This window comes from Salmo salar, chromosome ssa11 (assembly GCF_905237065.1).
Source record: "Salmo salar chromosome ssa11, Ssal_v3.1, whole genome shotgun sequence".
NCBI classification, from domain to species: domain Eukaryota; kingdom Metazoa; phylum Chordata; class Actinopteri; order Salmoniformes; family Salmonidae; genus Salmo; species Salmo salar.
This window is the reverse complement of record NC_059452.1, coordinates 84,496,513-84,519,862: the sequence shown is the minus strand read 5'-3', so window position 1 is coordinate 84,519,862 and position 23,350 is coordinate 84,496,513. Positions and strand designations below refer to the sequence as shown.

The 23,350-nt window shown below is 44.9% G+C and overlaps 1 protein-coding gene across 1 annotated transcript; it reads left to right on the top strand.

Moving 5' to 3' along the window:
• The first annotated feature begins 7,460 nt into the window (after window positions 1–7,460).
• LOC106563234 (general transcription factor 3C polypeptide 4) lies at window positions 7,461–16,884 on the top strand. Its single transcript, XM_014128622.2, has 5 exons — window positions 7,461–7,810; window positions 11,210–12,946; window positions 13,069–13,199; window positions 13,868–13,956; window positions 14,323–16,884. The coding sequence occupies exons 1-5, from the start codon at window positions 7,505–7,507 to the stop codon at window positions 14,385–14,387; spliced, it is 2,328 nt and encodes a 775-aa protein (XP_013984097.1). The 5' UTR covers window positions 7,461–7,504; the 3' UTR covers window positions 14,388–16,884.
• Window positions 16,885–23,350: the final 6,466 nt, after the last annotated feature.

Sequence of the window (23,350 nt, the reverse complement as noted above, 5' to 3'; positions counted from 1 at the left end):
TGCGGGTCAGCATCTGTCGCCATTACGGCGGCGTGCGCGCTGCCGGCCAGTCAGTGAGCGAGCAGTGAGGAACGGTAAAAAACAAACGGCGTGTGACAGATTAGCAGTGCGGGCTAAAGGACCTTCCACTGACACATCATTTCTCTCTCTCCCCGAGTTTGTTTCGCGGCAGCTGTCACCAATAAAACGGAAAAGCGGGAGATGGGGAGGTGGCGGTGGCTTTTGTTCCAGTTCCAGGGAGGTGGGTGGTGCAGGAGGAGGAGGAGAAGAGTTCAGTCACTGACCTGTTTAAAAGTCTGGTCTCACTTTTTAATGGTATATTAGGAGGAAACAAGGGCAGGATTGGGTCAAGCTGTATGCTTCTGCTGACTTCATATGAATTACCTCTTCTAGTTCTCTGTTTTAGGTCTGTGTTACAAATTGCAGGTGTCACCCTGAAGAGATCATTTTAGATCTGTTTCGACTACATGTGTGGTACAGTAAGGAGCACAAAGGTAATCTAGAGGGTAAGCATTAGATCGGGGCAGTCATTCTGACTGTACTGCAGCCCCGTCACACACACCCTCCCTCCTTCCTCTTTCCTCCCATCCCATGTGGCTTTCCTCCCCCCAGCCCGGCCTAGTCCTATGCTGCACAGATCAGAGCCAGAAAGGGCCCGTGCCAGAGTGGGATGGTGGTGGGGTACTGCTCTCCCCCTGTCCATCTCATTGCCTTCCCATCACAGGGCCTGGCTGTTCTCTAGTCTGTACATTAGGTTAGCCTCTCATGGATCCTGGCAGACCAACTTTTCCTTGACCTCCAACTACTCACTCGCCCATGGTCAGTGAACACATTACAAAAATGGCAAACAAATGATGACATCTGTCCTTTAATTGTGCTTGTAGCAGCTCCTGTACGAGTATATTGACTTCTTCAGAGTTTCCTTAGAGTAGGCATGCACAGGTCTCTATCTTTGTTATCTCTACTCTCCATCACCAAACGGATCCATAATGCTGGGCGGGTAATGGGCGAGCCCACGGGTCTGGCCTTGTCCTGTTCAATATCTAACGGGAGACTGGTGGCTCTGTGTGCCAACCTCCAGAGCCCCAGTGTTCCCACAAGTGCCATATGGGCGGTCCAGTCCCATTCCATTAGCAGGGCCCAAACAGAGGCCTGGACCCCGGCCCTCCTGGCCCTCCCCTTGCATAGCCACTGGGCAAGGCCTGCCTACCACCAGCTGCCAAGACCAGGGCAGGGGAAAGGCAACAGGACAGCCACAGCCACAGCCACGTCACACCTGGCCCTGTCAGAAACCAACAACAAGCCACCAGTCTCTGAAAACACTGGGACACAATTGAGATAGGATTATTGGACAGACAAAAAAGAAACTGAACAATGTGTGCAGTCAGAGATGTGATAAAAATTACAATAAAGACTCTCGCCCAAATTCATGCTGTCCAGCATGGAAGAAAAATGATTGGAGTTAACAGTGTTAATTTACTTGGAAGCTATAAAGGAATTATAATAGACAGAGGATTGAAAGTGAGACGATTAAGTAGATTATTGCAATTAAAATGACTCATGTTTTGCAGTAAGGGTGCAATGATTTGAATTTAGGTCTGCAGTCACTGAAGGAAGGCATGAGGGGTAGAGAACCAAGAGGGAGAACAGAGAGAGAGGGAGAGAAGGAGAGAAGGGGAGACAGAGAGGAGAGAGATGTTTAGCACATCGTCTGGGAATACCAGTGTGTGCCTCAGCAGCCTGTACCTGCCACAGGACCTGAGGCCTTTTTTAATTAATCATTAGACACAATGAATAATTCAGCCATTATCACTGTGGATATACAGAATTGCTCGTTAGTCTCCCAGGAACTACTTTTCCAATCAATTTTCATGTTTCCTTTAATAAGCTACAGTTCCCAGTGAGAGATACAAACACACCACACAATAATAGCTCTTGCAGAGCATATATAACTAATCATCAAACGTCTATAGTTATCTACAGTACCAGTCAAAAGTTTGGACACACCTACTCATTCAAGGGTTTTTCTTTATTTTTACTATATTCTACATTGTAGAATTATAGTGAAGACATCAAAACTATAAAATAAGACATGGAATCATGAAGTAACTCAAAAAGTGTTAAACAAATCAAAATATATTTTATATTTGAGATTCATCAAAGTAGCCACCCTTTGCCTTGATGACAGCTTTGCACACTCTTGGCATTCTCTCAACCAGCTTCGTGAGGTATGCTTTTCCAACAGTCTTGAAGGAGTTCCCACATATGCTGAGCACTTGTTGGCTGCTTTTAACACTTTTTGGGTTACTACATGATTCCATATGTGTTATTTGATCGTTTTGATGTCGTCACTACTTTTCTACAATGTAGAAAATAGTCAAATAAAGAAAAACCCTTGAATGAGTAGGTGTGTCCAAACTTTTGACTGGTACTGTATGTTTCAAAGATACACTCCGAAACGACAGAAATATCAACTGCAACTAGGCCTAATCCATGGCTAACTGTAAAGTTTCTAGGTGTACGTTGTTTCTAGGTGTAAGGTAAGGGAATATGAAACCTGCTGACTGAATGAGAGAAGTCATGCATATCAGACAAAATATTGTTACAGCCAACAACTTTATCATGAAGGTTTTTCACATTTGACGCACTCATTCAAACAAACACATACTCTAACAGGATATTACAGGACAACCAACCAGGCTCACAGGTAAAATAGGCCTACAACAAATCCTGACACTGTGTCACCTTGCCCTCTTTAGGGGTGACTTAACAACTCCAAATAACCAGACTGAGTGTTGTGGTTCTGGTTCCCACAGATGAGAAATCATTGACTTCTCATTGAAAGGGGATTTATAGTAGGTACCAAGGGTCTCCCAATGTGTTTCAGTGGCCTATCTACCATGGTAGACGTCAGGGAAAGGATGGGGGGGCTCGCCTGGTCCCCAACTTCCCCCCCAAGGACAGCATGGGGGAGAGTAACACCTGTCAGGTAAGGCTTTCACAGTTGACGGCACTCAAGGTGAGCAAAGCTCACCGCTATGACCGCTAATCTCCGATGTGCCAGTCTCCACTGGGATACCGGCAGGGTCCTGAGCACCCGATCGAGCCGCCTCGCGGCTGCCGTCCCACTAACTAACATCTCTTCAGTCTTCTGAGCCGAATGACCCACGCTGATGTGCTCTAAATACATTTCATTATCGTCATGATGATTATAGCCGTGACTGTGTGTAGCTGGTAATGCGCTGCAGCAGCTCCCCCCTGGGAGATGTCTGTGAGACTGAATGATTAAAACACGTATGATGAACCATGCATCAAAACATCACTGTGGGGTTCCTACAACATACAGGCAACCACCTCCACTGATGCTGTACACAAGCACATAACAAGGGATTGCAGTCTACTGAGGGTTTGGGGGGTTTAAACATAAAAACGACAGGATAAAATGACAGCAAATGGAAATTGTCAATGGAGTGAATTGACCATTGCTGACCCCATCCATATCCGTAACCTTAAGCCTCACACTATATATATAACATATACAGTAAATGAATACCATATAGTCTTTGGAATAAACTCACATTCAAACAATAAATGAAGGAAGGATGAAGCCTTTGTCCCATCTGGACCATCACATGTGATGACAGAAAGTGAAATGAGTTAATGTGACAGTGTTCGATGAATGTTTAATCCGACATTCGCATACATCCCTAGCTGGGATCATCCCAAGTCAAAACCCACCAAAAACACACAGCAGGTGTCTGCAATATTCATATGCTACACGCTTCATTACGAATGAAACATACCAAGGTCTGTGCATTTATTTATTCATTTCGATTATCGAAACAAAAGACAGAAAATTTGAGATTAAGACATGGTCGGTGCGCTATTCTATATTTGTCTCACAGATTTGTAACAATTTGTTTTGTGACAAATAACTGTGCCTGGTGAAATCCCACTGTCACCTCAGTGAGAGTCAGGCTGTGGCTCTGATGAGAGACGTTTTACTGTTTTACTGTACTGTAGGGCTGCAACAAATCACTGTCTGTCTCTGTAGCGCTCTGCACTTCAGGAGACCACAGCAGTTTGCCCTTTGCCCTGTCCAGGAGCGTTCAGTGTCTCATCTCACAACACATACTGAGTGGTCTCAGAGAGACATGAACCAGAGACCACATCTACAGCTGAGTACAGGATAGTTTTCATATTTTCACAATTAATGATCCCACTAGGTGTCCTTCGCACACTAGCGGTTCTGGGGGGGGGGAGGGAAAGTGCCCCTGTGACAACAATTTTGGACCCCCTTGTGGCCCCCCTAAATGTAGAGTATGAAATAATTTTTACATTATCATTTTTCACAACTAATTTTTGCTATCGTTCATTTTTTACATCCGTTATTAGACAGTGGCAAAGATGATGATTATGAACATGGTCTTTTGCCTGCTAATGCCTGCAATGCAGTGAAGAAAACGATATGACAACAATAACGTCTAATGTAACTGGCCCCTCTAACAGTACAACTGGCCCCAGCTTGGCCCCCCCAGTTGAAATGATCTAGAACCACCACTGCCTTCGCAAAGCCCACTAGGCAGATTAAATGACTGATGTCTCGCTTGTCAGGTAAGGAATAACTCATTATTTATTAAGAGTATGTCACTATAATGCATGCCATTGGGCCCAGTGTTTTATCTTTGCAAGTGATATTGCACATTTCTACAGTAGCGTGGTGAAACAGAGGTGACACAGTCTGTTCTTTTGAGCTTTGATTCAGGGTCTTTACCTGACAAAATAATGGTAAGATATACGAGTTATGCTGTTAGAGGTTTTGTGCCGAATCCACTGCAGTGTTACAGGTGTCACGTTTATGGGCATGTTGCAGCAGTGTGTAGGAGGGAGATTCCAAGGTGTGGGAAGTGTGCAGGAAGACATGGAACAGAGGAATGTGTAGTTTTGGTGGAAAACGTTGTGTGTGTCAACTGTAGGGTTGCCCATGTTGCTGGGGATCGGAGTTGTCCGGTGAGAGTGGCAGGTTGAGGTGGCCAGGGTCAGAGAGGCAGGTTGAGGTGGCCAGGGTCAGAGAGGCAGGTTGAGGAGGCCAGGGTCAAAGTAGCGCAGAAGATGTCGTATTCTGAGGCAGTGAAGAAAGTAGGAGGGTGGATCAAGGGTGAGGGATTCTGAGAGGATCCCTGTGAATAGTAGATCTGTGCCAGAACAGAGGGATAGGCCAATGAGGGATATCCAGTATTTTTCAGTAAGGTTGGCTTCTTAGCGTTGGTTATCAACTGTACTGCAGAAATGGTACGCAAGTCACAGAAAATAGATGTTGTGGTGGCAGCTGCAGAGAAGTACTTGGGGGTATGTGATTTGACTTCAGAAGAGTTACAGGGTGTGTTGAGTGGTAGTGTCTCTTCAGTGCTGCTTTTGATGTGATTGATCATGAACTGTTACTAGGTAAACTCAAATGTTATGGTTTTAAGTCTGCAGCTCTATTGTGGATGGAAAGCTATATGTCCAGGAGAAGGCAAAAAGTGTTCTTTAATGGCAGCTTTTCAAACAGTAAAGATATACACTTTGGTGTTCCTCAAGGAAACTGCCTATGCCCACTTCTCTACTCTATCTTCACTAATGATTTACCTTCAGTTATGAAGGTAAATGCTGATGACTCTACAATGTATAGCGCAGCATCAGAATGTAATGAGCTGACAGATGTACTGAGTAGTGAACTAATATGAACAAATTGGTGTTGAACATTTCTAAAGCTAAATGTATTGTATTTGATTCAAGATATATATATATATATATATATATATATATATATATATATATATATATATATATATATATTATTTTACATTTATTTAACTAGGCAAGTCAGTTAAGAACAAATTCTTATTTTCAATGATGGCCTAGGAACAGTGGGTTAACTGCCTTGTTCAGGGGCAGAACGACAGCTTTTTTACCTTGTCAGCTTTGGGATTAGATCTTACAACCTAGTCCAACGTTCTAACCACTAGGCTACCTGCCGCCCCATTTTGCTTGCTGATGATACCCAATTGAATTTGTTGATGAATAGAATAGATGTAGAGCAAGTGAACAAAACCAAACTGCTAGGCATCATGTTGGACGCAGCTGTATCATGGTCAGAACACATAGATCATATTGTTATTTGTTATTCTTATCTTTAATTTTTTGTGTGGTATTTTCTTAAAATTGCAGTGTTGGTTAAGGGCTTGTAAGTAAGCATTTCACTGTAAGGTTTACACCTCTTGTATTCGGCGCATGTGACAAATTCATTTGATTTGATTAATTAAGTTGGGTAAGGGAATTGCTATTGCAAGAAAATGTTCAGAGTATGTACCATCTAGCACTCTGAATCAGGTGATTCAATCCATGGTCCTATCACACTTAGAGTACTGTCCGGTTATATGGTCATCTGCAGCAAAGAAATATATTAAAAAAAGCTCAAAATCGCTCAAAACAGGGCTGTCAGATTAGCTCTTCATTGCTCTATCCATATGAATATTATCAAAATGCATCAGAATTTCGAATGGCTTCACGTTGAAAACAAATTACTATCCAGTCTTCTGATTTTCTTGTGGAATGTTATATCTTTCAAAAAACCACAGTATTTTTTCAGGCCAGTTAGTACATACTAGCATAACCACCAAACCAGACAGGTAAATTCAGGGCATCTAAGTCAACCCAAGCCAAGGACAAATCGCCTTAAATCTACAGTTGTATATAGTCATAGCTGAATGGAACTCTTTACCAATCCATATTTGTCAGGCAAAAAGTAAATTCACATTCAAGAAAGAAAAAGAACATCTAATGCGATAGACCATATGACTGGACAGGAAATAGAAACCATCAACTGAATGTTAAATGTGTTTCCTGTCAGGTATTTTAATTGTCTGTATTGTCTACTTGTTAAATGTTTGTAAAGTCTTAATTTGTAATTGTTTGTAATGTCTTATTAATTAGTGTTGGACTCCAGGAAGATTAGCTAACGTTACGGCGTTCGCTAATAGGGATCCTAATAAAAACGCCCAAATTCCTCTCAGGCTGTTGGGGTAGAATCAAATAGGGTTAGTAATGGAATAAGGTGGTGAGGTTTATTGAGTATAGGGTTAGTTGGTAGGATAATAAAAAAATATGTTTATTTATTTTTCTAACGGGGATCCTAATAAATACCATGCAGAGACAGTCATGCTGTTATCTCAACCTTTATCACTGTGTTGTATTATGATACATTGTAATAGTTCATATTCTACCATAAAACATATTCCTAACTCGTTGACTAAATGAAGATAGATACATACTCATGGCTGGATATCAAACTTGCTGATGTTATCTAGCTATCTCTACCTTAATTTAGGCATAACACATTAGTGATCTCTACACCGAAGCTTTGCGGATCTTTTTCCTATTGGTATGAGATGTCCCTCCTCCTCGCCGTAGTGACGGTTCAGGAACTCTGTGGTGACGCGTTGTTTTATTTTTCACATGGAAAATGGCGGCTTGCAGCCCAAATCGCGCTCCGGATAGGGTAGAGGTAGGACAACTTACCGAAGCCGAACGGGAGAATGATCCCTGGGCAGCACTCGGGCCAGTCGTGAAGAGGGATCCGGTGATAAAGCTACTGAGTCCGGTCAGCGGCCTGGAGCCGCTCACGTGGTCTGAGGACCACCGAATCTCGGCCTCTAGCACAAGTGGTATTTCTTTGATGGAGGTAGTGTGCGATGTTCACGGCAATAAGCAAGACTTGGTGCTGCACCGGACCTCCATTCCCGTGCCGGACCAAGTCTGTGAACTGAAGGTGAATCTTTCACACATGTAGCTAGCTAGCAAGCTTGCCTTTGCGTTCATTCCATACCTGAAAACCGTGCATTACAAAAATAGAAGTTCTGAAGTTGTTTTTACCTGTCTCCAGCAGAGTTCATTCACAGGAGTAGAGGACTAAACTCCACTCCTTGGTGAATGACGTTTCTGATGACTTACATTTTAGTCATTTAGCAGACGCTCTTATCCAGAGCGACTTACAGTAGCGAATGCATACATTTCATAATTTCATAATCTTCTCCGTACTGGTCCCCCGTGGGAATCGAACCCATAACCCTGGCGTTGCAAACACCATACTCTACCAACTGAGCCACACGGGACTGAGACTTCACCAACGGATTGGAGCAGAGACCAGGCTTTGTGGAATCTATCTCCTGAAAGGGGTGCAACTTTCACTGGTGATGGGGACATGTCCCCTCCACATTCTGAAATTGCATTTTTGTCCCCCCCCCCAGTTTTATAATTGGAATGTGATTCAAAATGTGGCAACGGTCTGAGTGGTGGTTAGGGCTATTTTGGAGTGTTTATCCAACTGTATAATTTAAAAAATATATATTATGCCCAACCCCCCCCCCCCCCCCCCACTTCTAAAACCATTTTCCCAAGGTCAATACTTACCTACCTTGTGCCCATGTCTGAGGACTACGGTTTCAGTTCAGGAAAAAGATGGAGGAAGTGAATGCTGAGTTGGAATCAAGCAGCGCGTCGAGCAAAGTTGGTGAAGGCGAATGTTCGGAAGGGACAACAGTAGTATCGAAAACTGGAACAAAAAGGACATTGTCTAAAATTGGCGTGGAAGATAAGTGTATGAATGATAATGAATTGTTTCTTGTTGGGATGCGTTTGTTGAGTAAGGATGCATATGTGGGGAAAGTATGCGCTGGGGAAAGTGGAGTCTGTCAAAGTGACCAGGAGTGGTCTTATTTTTGATGAATTGTATTTCTGAAGAACAGAGGAAGACTGCAGTTTAGCCTCAATATAATCCGAGCAACAGAAGTTTTGTGTTTTGAACTTCGGAGTAGAGCGCCCATCAAAGGAGTCATCTCAGGGGTGACGACGGACGTTCCGGTTAAATCCCTGAAGAGAATTCCCGGTGTGGTTGGTGCCCGCCGTCTGACCCTGATGGGTGAATGGAGAAAAATAAGAAAGTCTGTCGGTGCTGTTGTTTTTTGATAAAGAGCAAATGCCTACACATGTGAAGCTTGGTTATGCTCCCGATTGGCGCAGCAGTCTAAGGCACTGCATCTCAGTGCTAGAGGCGTCACTACAGACCCTGGTTTGATTCCAGGCTGTATCACAACCGGTTGTGATTGGGAGTCCCATAGGGCGGCGCACAATTGGCCCAGCGTCGTTAGGGTTTGGCCGGGGTAGGCCGTCATTGTAAGTAAGAATTTGTTCTTAACTGACTTGCCTAGTTAAATAAAGATTAAATAAAATAGAGAGCTTTCGTCCCCAAACCATTGTTGTGTAAGAATTGTAAAGGATTTGGCCATGTTTCAAGTCTGTGCAGATGGACAGAGTATACTGAAGAACGGTGTGTAGAAGGATGACTGTGTTGCAATTGTGGTGGGGATCATGATCCTGAGTTCCTGGAGTGCCCTGTAAGGGTGAAGGAGATTGAGTTGGCTAAAGTTAGGAGATTCGAGTGACCCCTCTATGCGGAGGCAATTTTAAAAGAATTGAGAAAACAAGTCATGCAAGTGAAGAGATGGTAGACGCACCACCACAGCCTTCTAAAAGAAGTCTAAGAAACTAGACATTATTGTGGCTGCGGCATAAAAGCTTTTGGGACTTAAGGATTTTACATCTGAAGACTTGCAAGGGGTACTGGTGCCGGAAGACCCGCCCTCCCAGGTTCCCCTTGAGCCTGTGTAGGGATCAGATGTTTTTTAACAGGAACATTGTTTGATTTAGTTTATTTAAATATATATATATATATATTATATATAATTTGGGAAATCCTGTAGGTGGTGGGATATACATTAAATAGTGTGATCGTCAAAATACCAAACAAATAAAGGCACAAACACAGACGACAAACATATGCGAATCGATGTAGTCGGAGCTAGATTCCACAAAGCCTAGTCTCTTCTCCACTCCGTTCGTGGAGTCAATAGAAACTCTATCACAGGGGCAGAGTCAGAATATACACACTACATATACAAAAGTATGTGGACACCCCTTAAAATTAGTGGATTTTGCTATTTCAGTCACACCAGTTGCTGACAGGTGTTTAAAATTAAACACACCGCCATGCAATCTCCATAGACAAACATTGGCAGTAGAATGGCCTTACTGAAGAGCTCAGTGACTTTCAACGTGGCACCATCATAGGATGTCACCTTTCCGTTGTTTTTACAAATCATTTCGTCAAGTTTCTGCCCTGCTAGAACTGTCAACTGTAAGTGCTGTTATTGTGAAGTGGAAACGTCTTGGAGCAACAACGTCTCAGCCGCGAAGTGGTAGGTCACACAAGCTCACAGAACGAGACTGCCGAGTACTGAAGCATGTAGTGCGTAAAAATAGTTTGTCATCGGTTGCAACACTCATTACCGAGTTCCAAACTGCATCAGGAAGCAACGTCGGCACAAGAACTGTCAGGAGCTTCATAAAATGGGTTTCCATAGCCGAGCAGCTGCACACAAGCCTAAGATCACCAAGCGCAATGCCAAGTGTCGGCTGGAGTGGTGTAAAGCTCACCGCCATTGGACTCTGAAGCAGTGGAAACGTGTTCTCTGTAGTGATGAATCGCGCTTCAGCATCTGGCAGTCCGACGACGAATCTGGGTTTGGCGGATGCCAGGAGAACGCTACCTGCCCGACTGCATAGTGCCAACTATAATGTTTGGTGGAGGAGGAATAATGGTCTGGGGCTGTTTTTCATGGTTCGGGCTAGGCCCCTTAGTTCCAGTGGAGGGAGATCTTAACGCTACAGCATGGAATGACATTGTATACACTTCTGTGCTTCCAACTTTGTGGCAACAGTTTGGGGATGGCCCTTTCAGCATGACAATGCTTCAGCATGACAATGCCCCCGTGCACAAAGTGAGGTCCATACAGAAGCTGTTGTAGCAACAAAGGGGGACCAACTCCATATTAATGCCAATGATTTTGGAGTGAGCTATTCGACGAGCAGGTGTCCACATACACTACATGACCAAAAGTATCTAGCATCTGCCTGATGTGTTTACTTTTTGACTGATGGCTACAATTAACAATTTATCCCATAGCTGAACATACTATATATTGGACAGGCTAACGTAATCTAGCAATCTAGGTTGATGTTGATGCAAAAAGTTTTGGATTTTAGATATTATCTAAAATTAGGTTACTTATCAAATGAGATTACTTATGACTAACATTTGTTTGTCCACCAGGTGGGTCCAGCAGAAGAGCTGTCGAGGGCCAAAGACAAGTTCTCCAGCTCCAGTGACCCAGCGATGAGCCAGTCCTTCATGCTGGACAGAGTGCTCAACCCCACCGTGGGCGTCCACAAGGGCATCCTGTACACCAGCTGGTCCCCCCTGGGCTGTGACACCAATGGCCGGTGCCTCCTAGCCTCCCTCACCCTGGACCTCCGGCTGACCATCCACAGCAGCACCAAGCGTCTACAGTGGACTGTGGTGGCTGACCTGACCCAGCTGTATGGAGAGAGCCTGGAGAGCAGAGGCTACTCCGTGCAGGGTGGGCAGCCCCCCAAGGCTAACCTCCTGGACCTGGCTGAGCTTCAGAGGCGCTACCGCATGCAGACCCCTGTACGGATGGAATGGTCCAGTGTGTGCACCACGCAGCACGTCCAGACCAACAACGAGTGTAAAGACGTGGGGACGGTGCTGCTGGCCGTGCTGATGGAGAACGGAGACCTGGTGGTGTGGCAGTTTTGCCTGCCCATGCTGGGGAAGGACTCTGTGTTGTCCTGTAACACCATCCAGTCTGGGGTGTTGTCCCCCAGCGTGCTGGCCTGGTGGGAGTACGAGCACAGCGGCCGCAAGATGAGCGGCCTGATCGTGGGCAGCAAGTTAGGGCCCGTCAAGATCCTGCCCGTCAACTTGAAGGCGGTGAAGGGCTACTTCACCCTGCGCCAGCCAGTGGTCCTCTGGCAGGAGTCAGACCAGATCCCTGTACACAACATCAAGTGTATCTCCCTGTTCCACCCCAAACAGAACTGTAACTGTAGCCTGGTGGTGGCGGCCAGGGGCTCCTACCTCTTCTGGTGCCTGCTGCTCATCTCCAAGGCGGGCCTCAACGTGCACAACTCACACGTCACGGGCCTGCACTCCACCCCCATCGTCTCCATGACAGCCAGCCGCCAGGGCAGCTCCATCTACACCTGTTCCATGGACGGGACGGTCAAGAAGCTCACGCCCATCTTTACCGACATGGCTGTGGCCTTTAAGCAGGAGGAGATCGTGCTGCCAGAGAGTATGGCAGGTCGGAGGATGCACGGCATCGCAGTCAGCCCCCACGGGGCATACCTGGCCCTGGTCAGTACTGAGGGGATGACCAACGGTCAGCACCCGGTCTCTAGGCCCTATCAAGTCCAGTTTGTGACCCTGAAGACGCCCAATGACGCGGCGGCAGAGTTGCTGGAGTCCCCGGTCCAGAGCCTGTTCAAACAGACTGACCTGCTGGACCTGGTGCGCTGGAGGGTGCTGAGGGACAAACGCATCCCGGCCCTGCTGCAGGAGGAGTTGGACGACAAGGTACACAACACAGGCTCCCCCTACTTGTGGAGGTTAAAGCTCTTCCTGGTGCGCGTGCTCTTCCAATCCCTGCAGAAGGCCCCTGTGGAGGCACGCTGGCGCCCCACACACGAGGACTCCAAGGTGTTTGTGAAGGACGAGGAGGGGGGCGTCGCGGGAGAGGGTGGAGGAGGGGAAGAGGAGGTGGTGTCAAAGCTGCAGGACCCAGAGGCCCGGGCGTTGGAGGAGCAGACGGGGGAGGTGATAGCTTGGATCGAGGCGGTGGAGGCCCACCTGACCAGGGAGCACATGAAGAGGGTTCTGGGGGAGGTGTACCTCCACACCTGGATCACTGAGAACACCAGCATCCCCACGCGGGGTGTCTGTGACTTCCTCACCAGCGACCCCACGTATGAGGACAGGGCTGCCCAGGTTAGCCCTTCTCTTGTCCTATTCCAGAGCTATAAGCCTGAGCAATAGAGACGACTGTTTGAACATTCGGCTTACCCTGTTGTTGTGCATGATTCAACACGTCTTGCTCTCTGCACCCCCAGGTCCTGATAGGTCACATCCAGAAGAAGATGAACAAGCAGACGTTCCCTGAGTACTGTAGTCTGTGTAAGGAGGTGCTGCCCTTCACAGACCGCAAGCAGGCTGTCTGCTCCAACGGACATATGTGGCTCAGGTAATTGCCATCAACCTTTTCTTCAATATTTCAACCACCAATCACCTGATTCCTGTCATCTAAATCCAGGGTTTCTAATTCTTAGGCCTTCCATATTATTTTCATAATTGATAATTAGTCATTAGTTAATTGCATATACTGATGAATGCCACCGTATCACATTTTATGAGATTTCCACTGTATAAACTAGGGCGCATAAGCCTCTGAATTCTGAACAATACTAAGCAGAAGGAGAAGTCTCCAAAGGTCCACAGACGCTGGGCTGACACTGACGACTGACTCCACACACAGCAGCTAAATGCTTTTTTTGACTGTTTATTATCACAGAACCACCTTTTGATATTTACCTGTGTACTGCTCCTGTCCTCCTCCTCTATCCCACCATACCGCTCAGTAGTTGGATGGGATATGCTGCCCCTGGTGGACAGTTTGGGACAGTCTGCAGCCTCTGTCCCACAGCACATTTCAATAGTCTAAAGTGGTTTCCTCTCCCCATCTCCTAGGGATGTGTTGAGTAAGGATGTCTACCAGGAATTCACGTTCACCTATTCTGTTTTTTCCCTCCCAGTCATTGCAAATGAAGGGAAGGAGACAAGGAGAGGAAACCGCTATTGAGATATCCCTCCTACAGTGTTAGTGCTCATCTAAAGTATGCCCGTTTCTTTTAGGTGTGTGTTGTCCTACCAGGCGTGCCAGACACTCGCGTACAGACGCTGCCTGCTGCAGGATAGCATCGCCAGACTGCCAGTGCCTGAGGGTAAGCAGCTAGTCACTTTCCATCTCACTACCTCTCTATGACACTCACTCCGTCCTCTTTCTCTCTCCAGGGCAGGAATTATCTGGCAGCTCACTCTCATCCTGCTCTCATATCTTCTTATACAGCATTGACACAATATAAGAAAGTACTTGAGAATGTACTTACATTTTTCTCAGCCTTAGTTTTCACTAGTTGTGATGTTTTTTAAATAAGCCTAACACTGCTGAGTGATCAATCTGTTGTCTGTTTACTGCTCAAATAGTGGAGCAGGCGATTTGTGATTGAACAGATGAATCTGAGAAAATACTCAATGTTAGCTTAATTATTTAGTGTGCCCCCTCCCCCCTGTGTCCCTCCTCACTGCAGACCCGGACTGGATCAAGAGGATACTGCAGGGTCCTTGTACGTTCTGCGACTCTCCTCTCCTCTAGGACTACAGGACAGGCTTGTGGAGTGCCAGGGTTACATTGCCTGCAACACTTGTGCGCCTGCTTGGACTAGATGGACAATTTTCCTTATTGTTACTTGTTACTTATTGCCAAGCATTATTTATATGTTTAAATTAATTATACCACAACCTTTTAATTAAAAAAAATAAAGGTTTTGAATATACATTTGAAAACCCACTGATATGAATATGGTTTATTAAGAGAGAAAGTTGAGTGTGTGGAGAAGGATCTAACCTTTTCTCTTGAGTTCACAGACCCATAAGTTAACCTCCTTTATTTCCTCATTTTTTACTGCGTTTCCAAACACGTGTGTTTTTCTGTTAGGCAAAATCAAGGGGAGGGGGCCTTGGCGTGTTTTTATTTTAGGTCTATTTCTGCCATTAGAGAGCAACACATACATATCCTCACTGACTGAGGGGAAACAATCTAAATGGATGTTATTTTAATTGGCAGTGTAAAGCAATTTCCATGCTGCATGTGGGAGAAAAAAAAGTCTCTAAGATGAGGACTTCCGATATTGTAGACAGAGAGAGAGAGAGGAGTGTGAGGTAGGAAGAGAGGGATAGAAAGTGTTTAAAACTGATGCTGTGTCTCCCCTGGGTGCTGATTGTAATGAGATTCCACAGTAATGAGGAACAGAGCCGGGCGGCAGGCAGATGTGATGCTCGTTCTAATCAAGAGGGGGGGGGGTTAGAGTGCATATTGTTAAATACAATTAACCCTTTTTTACTTTGGGAAGGATGTGTACTTGATGTGCTCTCCCCGCCGGTACCCCCCTCCCACTCCTTCCCCATATCTCGGAGACATGGAGGTCAGTGGCCAGTGATCAAAGATGGCGTTGGACCTAGGAGACTGGGCTAGTAACAGCACTGCTCTCCATCTTGTCGTCTCATCCCTTACATCCCCATGCACAGCCCTGGCCAGGCTGAGGGGTGAGGTTCCACCCTCCCTCTGGTGTCACTGGAGATGATAGGCTGCCCTGGGGCTAGCCCTGCGTGAGGAAGCGGCCCGGCTCGCAGCTCTCAAAACTTGATGAGAGAGCCAGAGTTTTACCCAGAATCCTCAGCCCATTGTCATCAGTAGACATGTTCAGAGATTAGTAGTTGAGTAAATTTGGATAATTTGCCTGTGTTCTGTGGTCGATATGGCGGTAGTATGTGTGACACCACAGTATTTTGGCGATCCACACCGAAAATTCGTTTTCAGGTTTTGAATCATTCATTAGAAACTAGCACTTTGCGAATTATTACCGTTCAATATTCTCTCGTTCAAAATGACCAGTGGGGATGTTTTCTTAGACCAACTCTGTAGCGTTATACGGAGCATACATTCTTTCGTAGACAAACTTGCATTATAAGGAGCATACAGGTTTTTCCATCATGTGATTGGCTCCCAGTAAGTGTCTTGTTTGTCAAGGGGAAGTGTTTCTTCAGGTGAGAATGTTCTTGTCGTTGATAGGTGGAGACCAGTGCTGTTAGAGGTTAGCTGTGTTTGGTTGAACAACCTCCTGCTTTAATAGAATAATCTGTCAAAGAGCATTTCCACCAGTAATTACCGTCTCCCCTCCCTTTCTTCCTCTGTCTTAGCTCTCACAAGACTTCAAAAGGAGGATTCTTCTCTATGCATACAATATTTATAGCCTTCATGTCAGTGGCTGGATCGCGTAAAACCTTCATAACATCTTTTCACGCTTTATTGAATATACTATTCCTTTTGTTTATCTAGTTAGAATTTGATATGTCCTATGCTCTTATGTATACAGAACTCAGTGGAGGCTGGTGGGAGGAGGTATAGGAGGACAGGTTCATTGTAATGGAATAAATGGAACGGTATCAAACATATAGAAACCACGTGTTTGACTCTGGTCCTTTCATTCCATTCCAGCCATTACAATGAGCCTATCATTCTATAGCTCCTCCCACTAGCCTCTGATACAGATGCATTTTACAGAACCCAAATATCTCTCCATCCATTTACACTGCAGCTGCTTCATTACACTGGAAAGTCTTATGGGATCAAATCCATCTGGTTTTTGTTTGCATGTTTTTGTGTTCACGTTGATTTCTTACCTCTGTATTTTTGTCATGTTTTGAGCCATTTCGATAACTTCGTTTTGCGTAGTCGGCTCATTCACGCCATAGTTTAGAATGGAAGACTGACGTTGGATAAAGGGTTTCCATTGCAATGTCTCACCTGGACTACCCAATCTTCTGTCCTTTAGTCCTATTTGGCAATCTCATGTCAACTAACGGAGTGCTGTAAAGCCAGAGATGCTGATCCCTATAGTACCCAAATATGACAGCATTCACTCCTCCCCTTATCTAGTGCTGTAAATCCTTTTTGTCCTTGTCACTGTGCTGTTTCACAACTTTCATGTCTCTATCGTATTTCACTGGGTCATCAGGACTTTTATCTGTAACTAAGAGTTCATTGGATGATATTTTCCTGATGTGTAAATAAACTTTTTTAAGTCTTTGTACACATTTGAGTATTTTTCCATTGAATTAGTCTAATATGGAAAAAGTGAATCTTCCATAGTCATTATATTGCCCTAAACAATGTTTGTTTACGTAGGTAACAGACAGTCCCCTAACTCTGCACTCCAAAAATAAACACACAAGAAACATTAGGGAGAACAAATGTTTTTCTGAAGTCACTTCACTCCGCTCACAACCCCTGAGATAATACTTTTCTCTCCTCAGGTTTTAAACTACTCCAAACTGAGGCACATCCTCTAACTAACTTGTCCCTGCTAATGAAGTGAGTCTGGGGGGGTTTGTTTTAAAGCAGACTTAACATGGTCCTTTAAGGGGTAGACTCCTCCTCTCTGTCCCCAGAGGGGCCGGGGCAGTGACCCGAGACCAGTGGTGGGGCTGTGTGGAGAGGAGGAGGGGGACATGTCCATCATTAGAGACGCTGCTTGTTCTTGAGCATGGGGCCGCTGGAGTGGAACTAATACTGAGAAGTAGCAGTACAAGGGCATGAGCAGGGAGGCTTGTGTTTTACTGCTACATTAATTAAGCTCATTCTCAACATGGTGTCGGCCACTCTCAGCCAGAGTTAAATAAGTCTGAGGGGGTGTGCTAAATCCAATTTTATTTGTCAATATGCTTGGTAAACAACAGGTGTAGACTAACAGTGAAATGCTTATTTACAGGCCCTTCCTGACAATGCAGAGAGAAAGAATAGAGAAATAATAGAAAAGTAATAACACGTAATAATAAATATAACTTGGCTATATACACAGGGTACCAGTACCGAGTCGATGTGCAGGGGTACAAGGTAATTGAGGTAGATATGTACATATAACTAGGAATAAAGTGACTAGGCAACAGGATAGATAAACAGTAGCAGCAGTTTATGTGATGAGTCCCCCAAAACAATTGTGCAATAAGGATCAATGCAGATAGTTAAATAGTTAACAATAGCTACCTGGTCTAACTATTTAGCAGTGTTATGGCTTGGGGGTGGAAGCTGTTCAGGATCCTGTTGGTTCTAGACCTGGTGCATTGGTACCACTTGCCGTGTGGTAGCAGAGAGAACAGTCTATGACTTGGGTGGCTGAAGTCTGACAATACTCACCACCACTGAGTACGCGTCCTGGTAATCCGCCTGGCCCTGCGGCCTTGTGAATGTTAACCTGTTTAAAGCTCTTACTCACATCAGCTACGGAGAGCATGATCACGCAGTCGTCCGGAACAGCTGGCGCTCTCATGCATGGTTCAGTGTTGCTTGCCTCAAAGCGAGCATAGAAGGCATTTAGCTCTCCTGGTAGGTTCATGTCATTGGGCAGCTCTGTGTGTTTTCATGTTGGCTCCACTTAGCGACCAGGATGTCCTTCTAGCTAATAGGATTTGTATGATATGGAGTTGCTGTGAATGGCGGAGTCATGTTGCCCCCTCATTGGTCAGTGAGTCATTTCCTGGATCAGTCCGGATGAGTCAGAGGTCAAGTGAAAGAGAAGTCTAACTTATACCTGGCTTTATTCAGCTTGTTTCTTCTTTGTGTGAGACACATAGTACATGTGTTGTAGTTGTAAATCTTGACACTCGCTTTTTTAGGATGTCTCTACCCATCAGTTATGACACCACTGAGGTGGCAGCTTTCGATAATAGTGACAGTGTTGAGTTACAGCTAAGAGAGATTGCCTTCAGGTGTCTGACTGGATCCAGAATTGTACCAAGGATGCTTTCCTCTCCTTTTGACGGCTGAATGGCTCATTGTGCCTTTTTATATTCCCACATTTCAACAGGAAGAGGAATGGAAATGGCTCATTTGAGAGTTTCCTTTAATATCAGTCTTTCAGAGATCAGAGCGTGTCATATTCATCCACCTCATACTTCATGTAAAAGTCCCTTAAACAGTATTATGGAATCATAATGGCTGCTTCCCATGACTTTATCTGACAAGGGAAACGTAGTCACCTTTCTTCTTTGCTAAACAGACTTCTATAGCAATTGTCAGTGTTAGCGAATTATGTGTCTTTTTATCATGTAAGTAAATACGAGACATACAACAATGTCTATTATATCTCTCACATAGGCCTTTATCACAGGTTGAGGAGTTCTCTTCACCATAGGAATGATACTGATGATACTGTAGCAGCTCTGGACAGATAATCAATCAACAAAAGAGATAAGGCATTGGCTTACTAATGTTCTGATTAGAAATGAGTTTGTTAGCAGTGTAAATAATCCTGAGTGTGTGTGTGTTTAAGTGTCTGAGGATGAATGAGATTATTTCGGGGATTGGTCATGCAGAATTTATAATGAGTATTTTTTATTTATTTATTGTAAGAAATACCGGTAATAACTACTGTGCGAAACCGTTAAAATGAATATTTATGTTTGTTTTATATGAAATATTCATTATGTTGGTATAAAAAGAACAAGGACCAAGACTAGGGAGCGAGGTTGTGTGTGTGTGTGTGTGTGTGTGTGTGTGTGTGTGTGTGTGTGTGTGTGTGTGTGTGTGTGTGTGTGTGTGTGTGTGTGTGTGTGTGTGTGTGTGTGTGTGTGTGTGTGTGTGTGTGTGTGTGTGTGTGTGTGTGTGTGTGTGTGTTTTTTTTAAAGGGGAGGTAGGCCCACATCGCTTATTGTGCAGAGAGCTACTGACAAAACCCTTGGATTGAATATCTGACATCTATTAACAAAAGCAGCAGCAATAGCATCTTCCTCCCTGTTTTTTCAACCATCCCTCCCTCACTCCTTCCTCCTCTGCCTGAGGTGATACGAGTCTCTCTGTTCACCCGATCTCCACATCTCTCGCATTCTTTCTCTCATCCCTACCTTTCTCAATCTCTCCATCACTTCCCCTTCATTCCATCTACCCAAATTAAGAAATTAATGAGGGATAGGTTCTTTACCAACTGCCCCTGCAATGTTTACCACTGATGAAATTATAATGAAGGCCCTGCTGTATTATTTATAAGCCAATTAGGGGAAGTGTTACTTGATTTGATGGGGAGACGACACAGAGTACATTTAACTAATAGAGAGAAAGAGAGGAGGGAGGGAGAGAGAGAGAAGGGACAGCTGAGGCTGACAATTCACTACGATGCTCTAGGATTACGTGGCTAATTGCCCTGCTTTATCTGTCTGTCACGGATAGCCATGCATTTTTCAGCGTTCCCAAACACTTTGATTGTTTGCACTCATGTTGGGTCTGTAACAAGTAGAGCAGAGGCCAGAGTGGAGTGTAGTTAAAAACTGGCAGCAGGGGAGCTGTGAAGGGGCATGGGGGCTATACAAAACTCTAATTGTGACAGGTGCAGGGGAAGTTTTGACAGGGAGGAAAGGGGACAAATGTATGAGAAACATACTTCAGCTTAACCATGTGGAAAATATGCAGCTGTCATTACTAGTTTTAATTACATAAACTTACTGAATTACAGCAACAATGGAAGGAAGACCATGAATTATGTGCAGATTTTGAGAAACGAAACACATTGTCAAATGGCCTTTTTGAATGTAGTATAGACACTTGATGCCAAGATGTCATTAGAAAATGAGTCCTACATGTTGAACAAAAGTGTTGCCTCAACTCTAGACATGGACATATAATGTATTTTATCAAAATATTTTCTCCACGTGGACATCAATAGTTGAGTATTTTTAATATGGTACAAGACAAAGAGTTTCTGATCATCAATTCCAATAACTCCATGTCATAACTGATTTTCCGAAAGTATTTGTAAATGTGTGCCACCCACCAGCAGCGGACCCCTGCTGTAACTTTGTAGTGAGCCAAAAGCATTCTAGCATTCTGCTGGAGCCCCGGAGGACAGCTCTGAGGAGTCTCTCTCTGGCTGATCAGCTTTTTGAAAGTCGATCAGACACTTATGCAAAGGATGGGAAAATGGAGCAAAGGCATGGTTAATTATCTGATGAGGGAAGTTTATCTGAACGGTTTCTTTTCCTCTCCTATTTTATACTGCAGGATCACATGGTACCTCTTTACATAACAAAAGAGCTGCCTGGCTCACCTGCTTCAGATAAGCTACATCCTGATCCACACACACACACACACACACACACACACACACACACACACACACACACACACAGACACACAGACACACAGACACACACACACACACACACACACACACACACACACACACACACACACACACACACACACACACACACACACACACACACACACACACACACACACACACACACACACACACACACAGACACACACACACACACACAGACACAGACACAGACACACACACACACACACACACACACACACACACACACACACACAGACACACACACACACACACACACAGACACAGACACAGACCAGAGACACAGACACAGACCAGAGGCTTGTCTGGGATGGTTTGTGTGTGTGTGAGAGAGGCTGTCTTAATTAAATAGGAAATCTACATCTGTATTCTAAACAATAACTATATGGTTTCTGTACAATAGCTAACAGTATCTGAATCTAATATCAAAACTGCTTTGTATAGAAAGGGCACAGCGCAGGCACAAGTCAACTAAGACCTGGCTGTTGGGTCATACCAATACATTGATACAGTAGCTTCTACGGATAAAACAGTCTAATTCTTTCACATTTAAAAGTATTAGTGGAGGCTTTGTGTGGTGATTTATTAACCGGCTGGCACAGGCCGGGTTACATCCTTTAGGGAATGATGGGTAAGAGGATCCATCCTACGTGCCAAGCCCTCTTTGGCCTTCAACCCCTCATATAGGACTGTGGCTTCTCCATTCTCTGTCTGGCTCGAAAATGGCATCATATTCCCTATATAGTGCCCTACTTTTGACCAGAGCCTTATGGCCACTATAGTGCACTCTATAGGGAATAGGATGCCATTTCAGACACAGCCCTAGATCAGGGCCTTACACAAGGGCACACACACACCTCGTCACCACCCCTGTCACCATGTCCACTTATTTATCCCTCCTAAAGCCCATGTAACGGAATAGCTGTTAATTAATATAGCTGTCAGGGAAATGATTGCCGGAGGTCAGACCAACGTCCTCCCTTTCCATCAGTAACATAATCTGAGTCTTGTTTTCACGCCAGGCCTCAGGCTCAATTAAGAGAATGCTATGCAAACGAGGTCTCCCGCCATTAGCCTCATCACTGAGGGGCCCTTAATGGTATAATTGGGCCACTCCAAAGGACAATTACAATGGCACCGCCCAGCGCCTATGAGATCACCCATCATTTCTAAATATGGCTCCTGAGTCATGAGTCGTGACTGGAGGGTGAGGAGTCATGGCAGGGAAGTGACCCTGATGGGTGTCTGCCACCCCTCAACCAGCTGGGGAGCATGGACAGTGTTGCTCGGTGGAGGCAGGACAAATAGTCCTACTGTATCCAGTGGAGTAGGGATACAGATTGAAGGTGAAAAGGGTTTAATTATGTCTATCCTGAATAGCTCATCATTTTTTTTCTATCAATAAATAATTGCATCCTTTGTAAGCTTACATTCACAGAGAGGATAGCAGGTAAATCCGGTGAATGAATATGAGCACTGTCTGGACATGAAATATGAGTTAGTACACAACCATATTCCACGATCAGGCTACAAGATGCTCATTCTATTTGCTCACGCCAAAATGAAAAAGGAGAAATCCCCATCTCTACAATACTGAGACCTTTCGTCAGTTCTCACCTCCACCTTCCTACCTGCCACAGACTGTACAACGACCTAGCTAGCAGAGGCTAAGCTGAGGAGCAGCAGCTCCATCTTGACCCTGGCTTAATGATTCCTCTGATACACATTGAGGCATCATTCCACAACATAGCACAGCTTTGCAGATGAATGCCTCTGAACCTCCCTCCTACTTCTCTGAGAGTGCGGCTCCTTGGGAATGTTAAGAGTCAAGCCCCTCTAAATCTCCCTGTATCTACTTTGAAAAATCAATACCATAAATATCCTATGTGTCCCTCTCTCCTACGCTGCCCGACCCAGCACACACCCAGGTCACCGGAGCAGAGAATTTCACCCTCACTTCGGCTATGTTTAAAATAATCCCTGTTTTTTGGCTTTAAATGGTCAAGGATCTCAGGTGTAGCTTTTTAAACCGGGAAGGGAGAGGGAGAGTCGTGTTTAACATATGCCAATGGAGAGCGCCAATGGCTAAGTCCTGGCATCGACCGGCGCCATGTGTGATTAGGCTAGTGAAGCTGAGCCTATCCCAGACACAGATCGAACAGCCAACACTCTCAATATGGATGCGCCTGTGCTCACCACAGCTCACTGCCAGCCACATCCAGCTGCTTTTATTGATTTCTGCCCTCAATTATATTGTGGAAGCTCTGTTCAGGATTTGAGCTAAAATCACATAGTTTGGAGAGCCAATGTCTCCCAAAAATCAAGCGTTTTCCCTCAGATCAAATTGGATTTTTATTGATAGTGTTCGACAGCCTCTCCAGAGACATTTGCGTGTGTGCGTGCG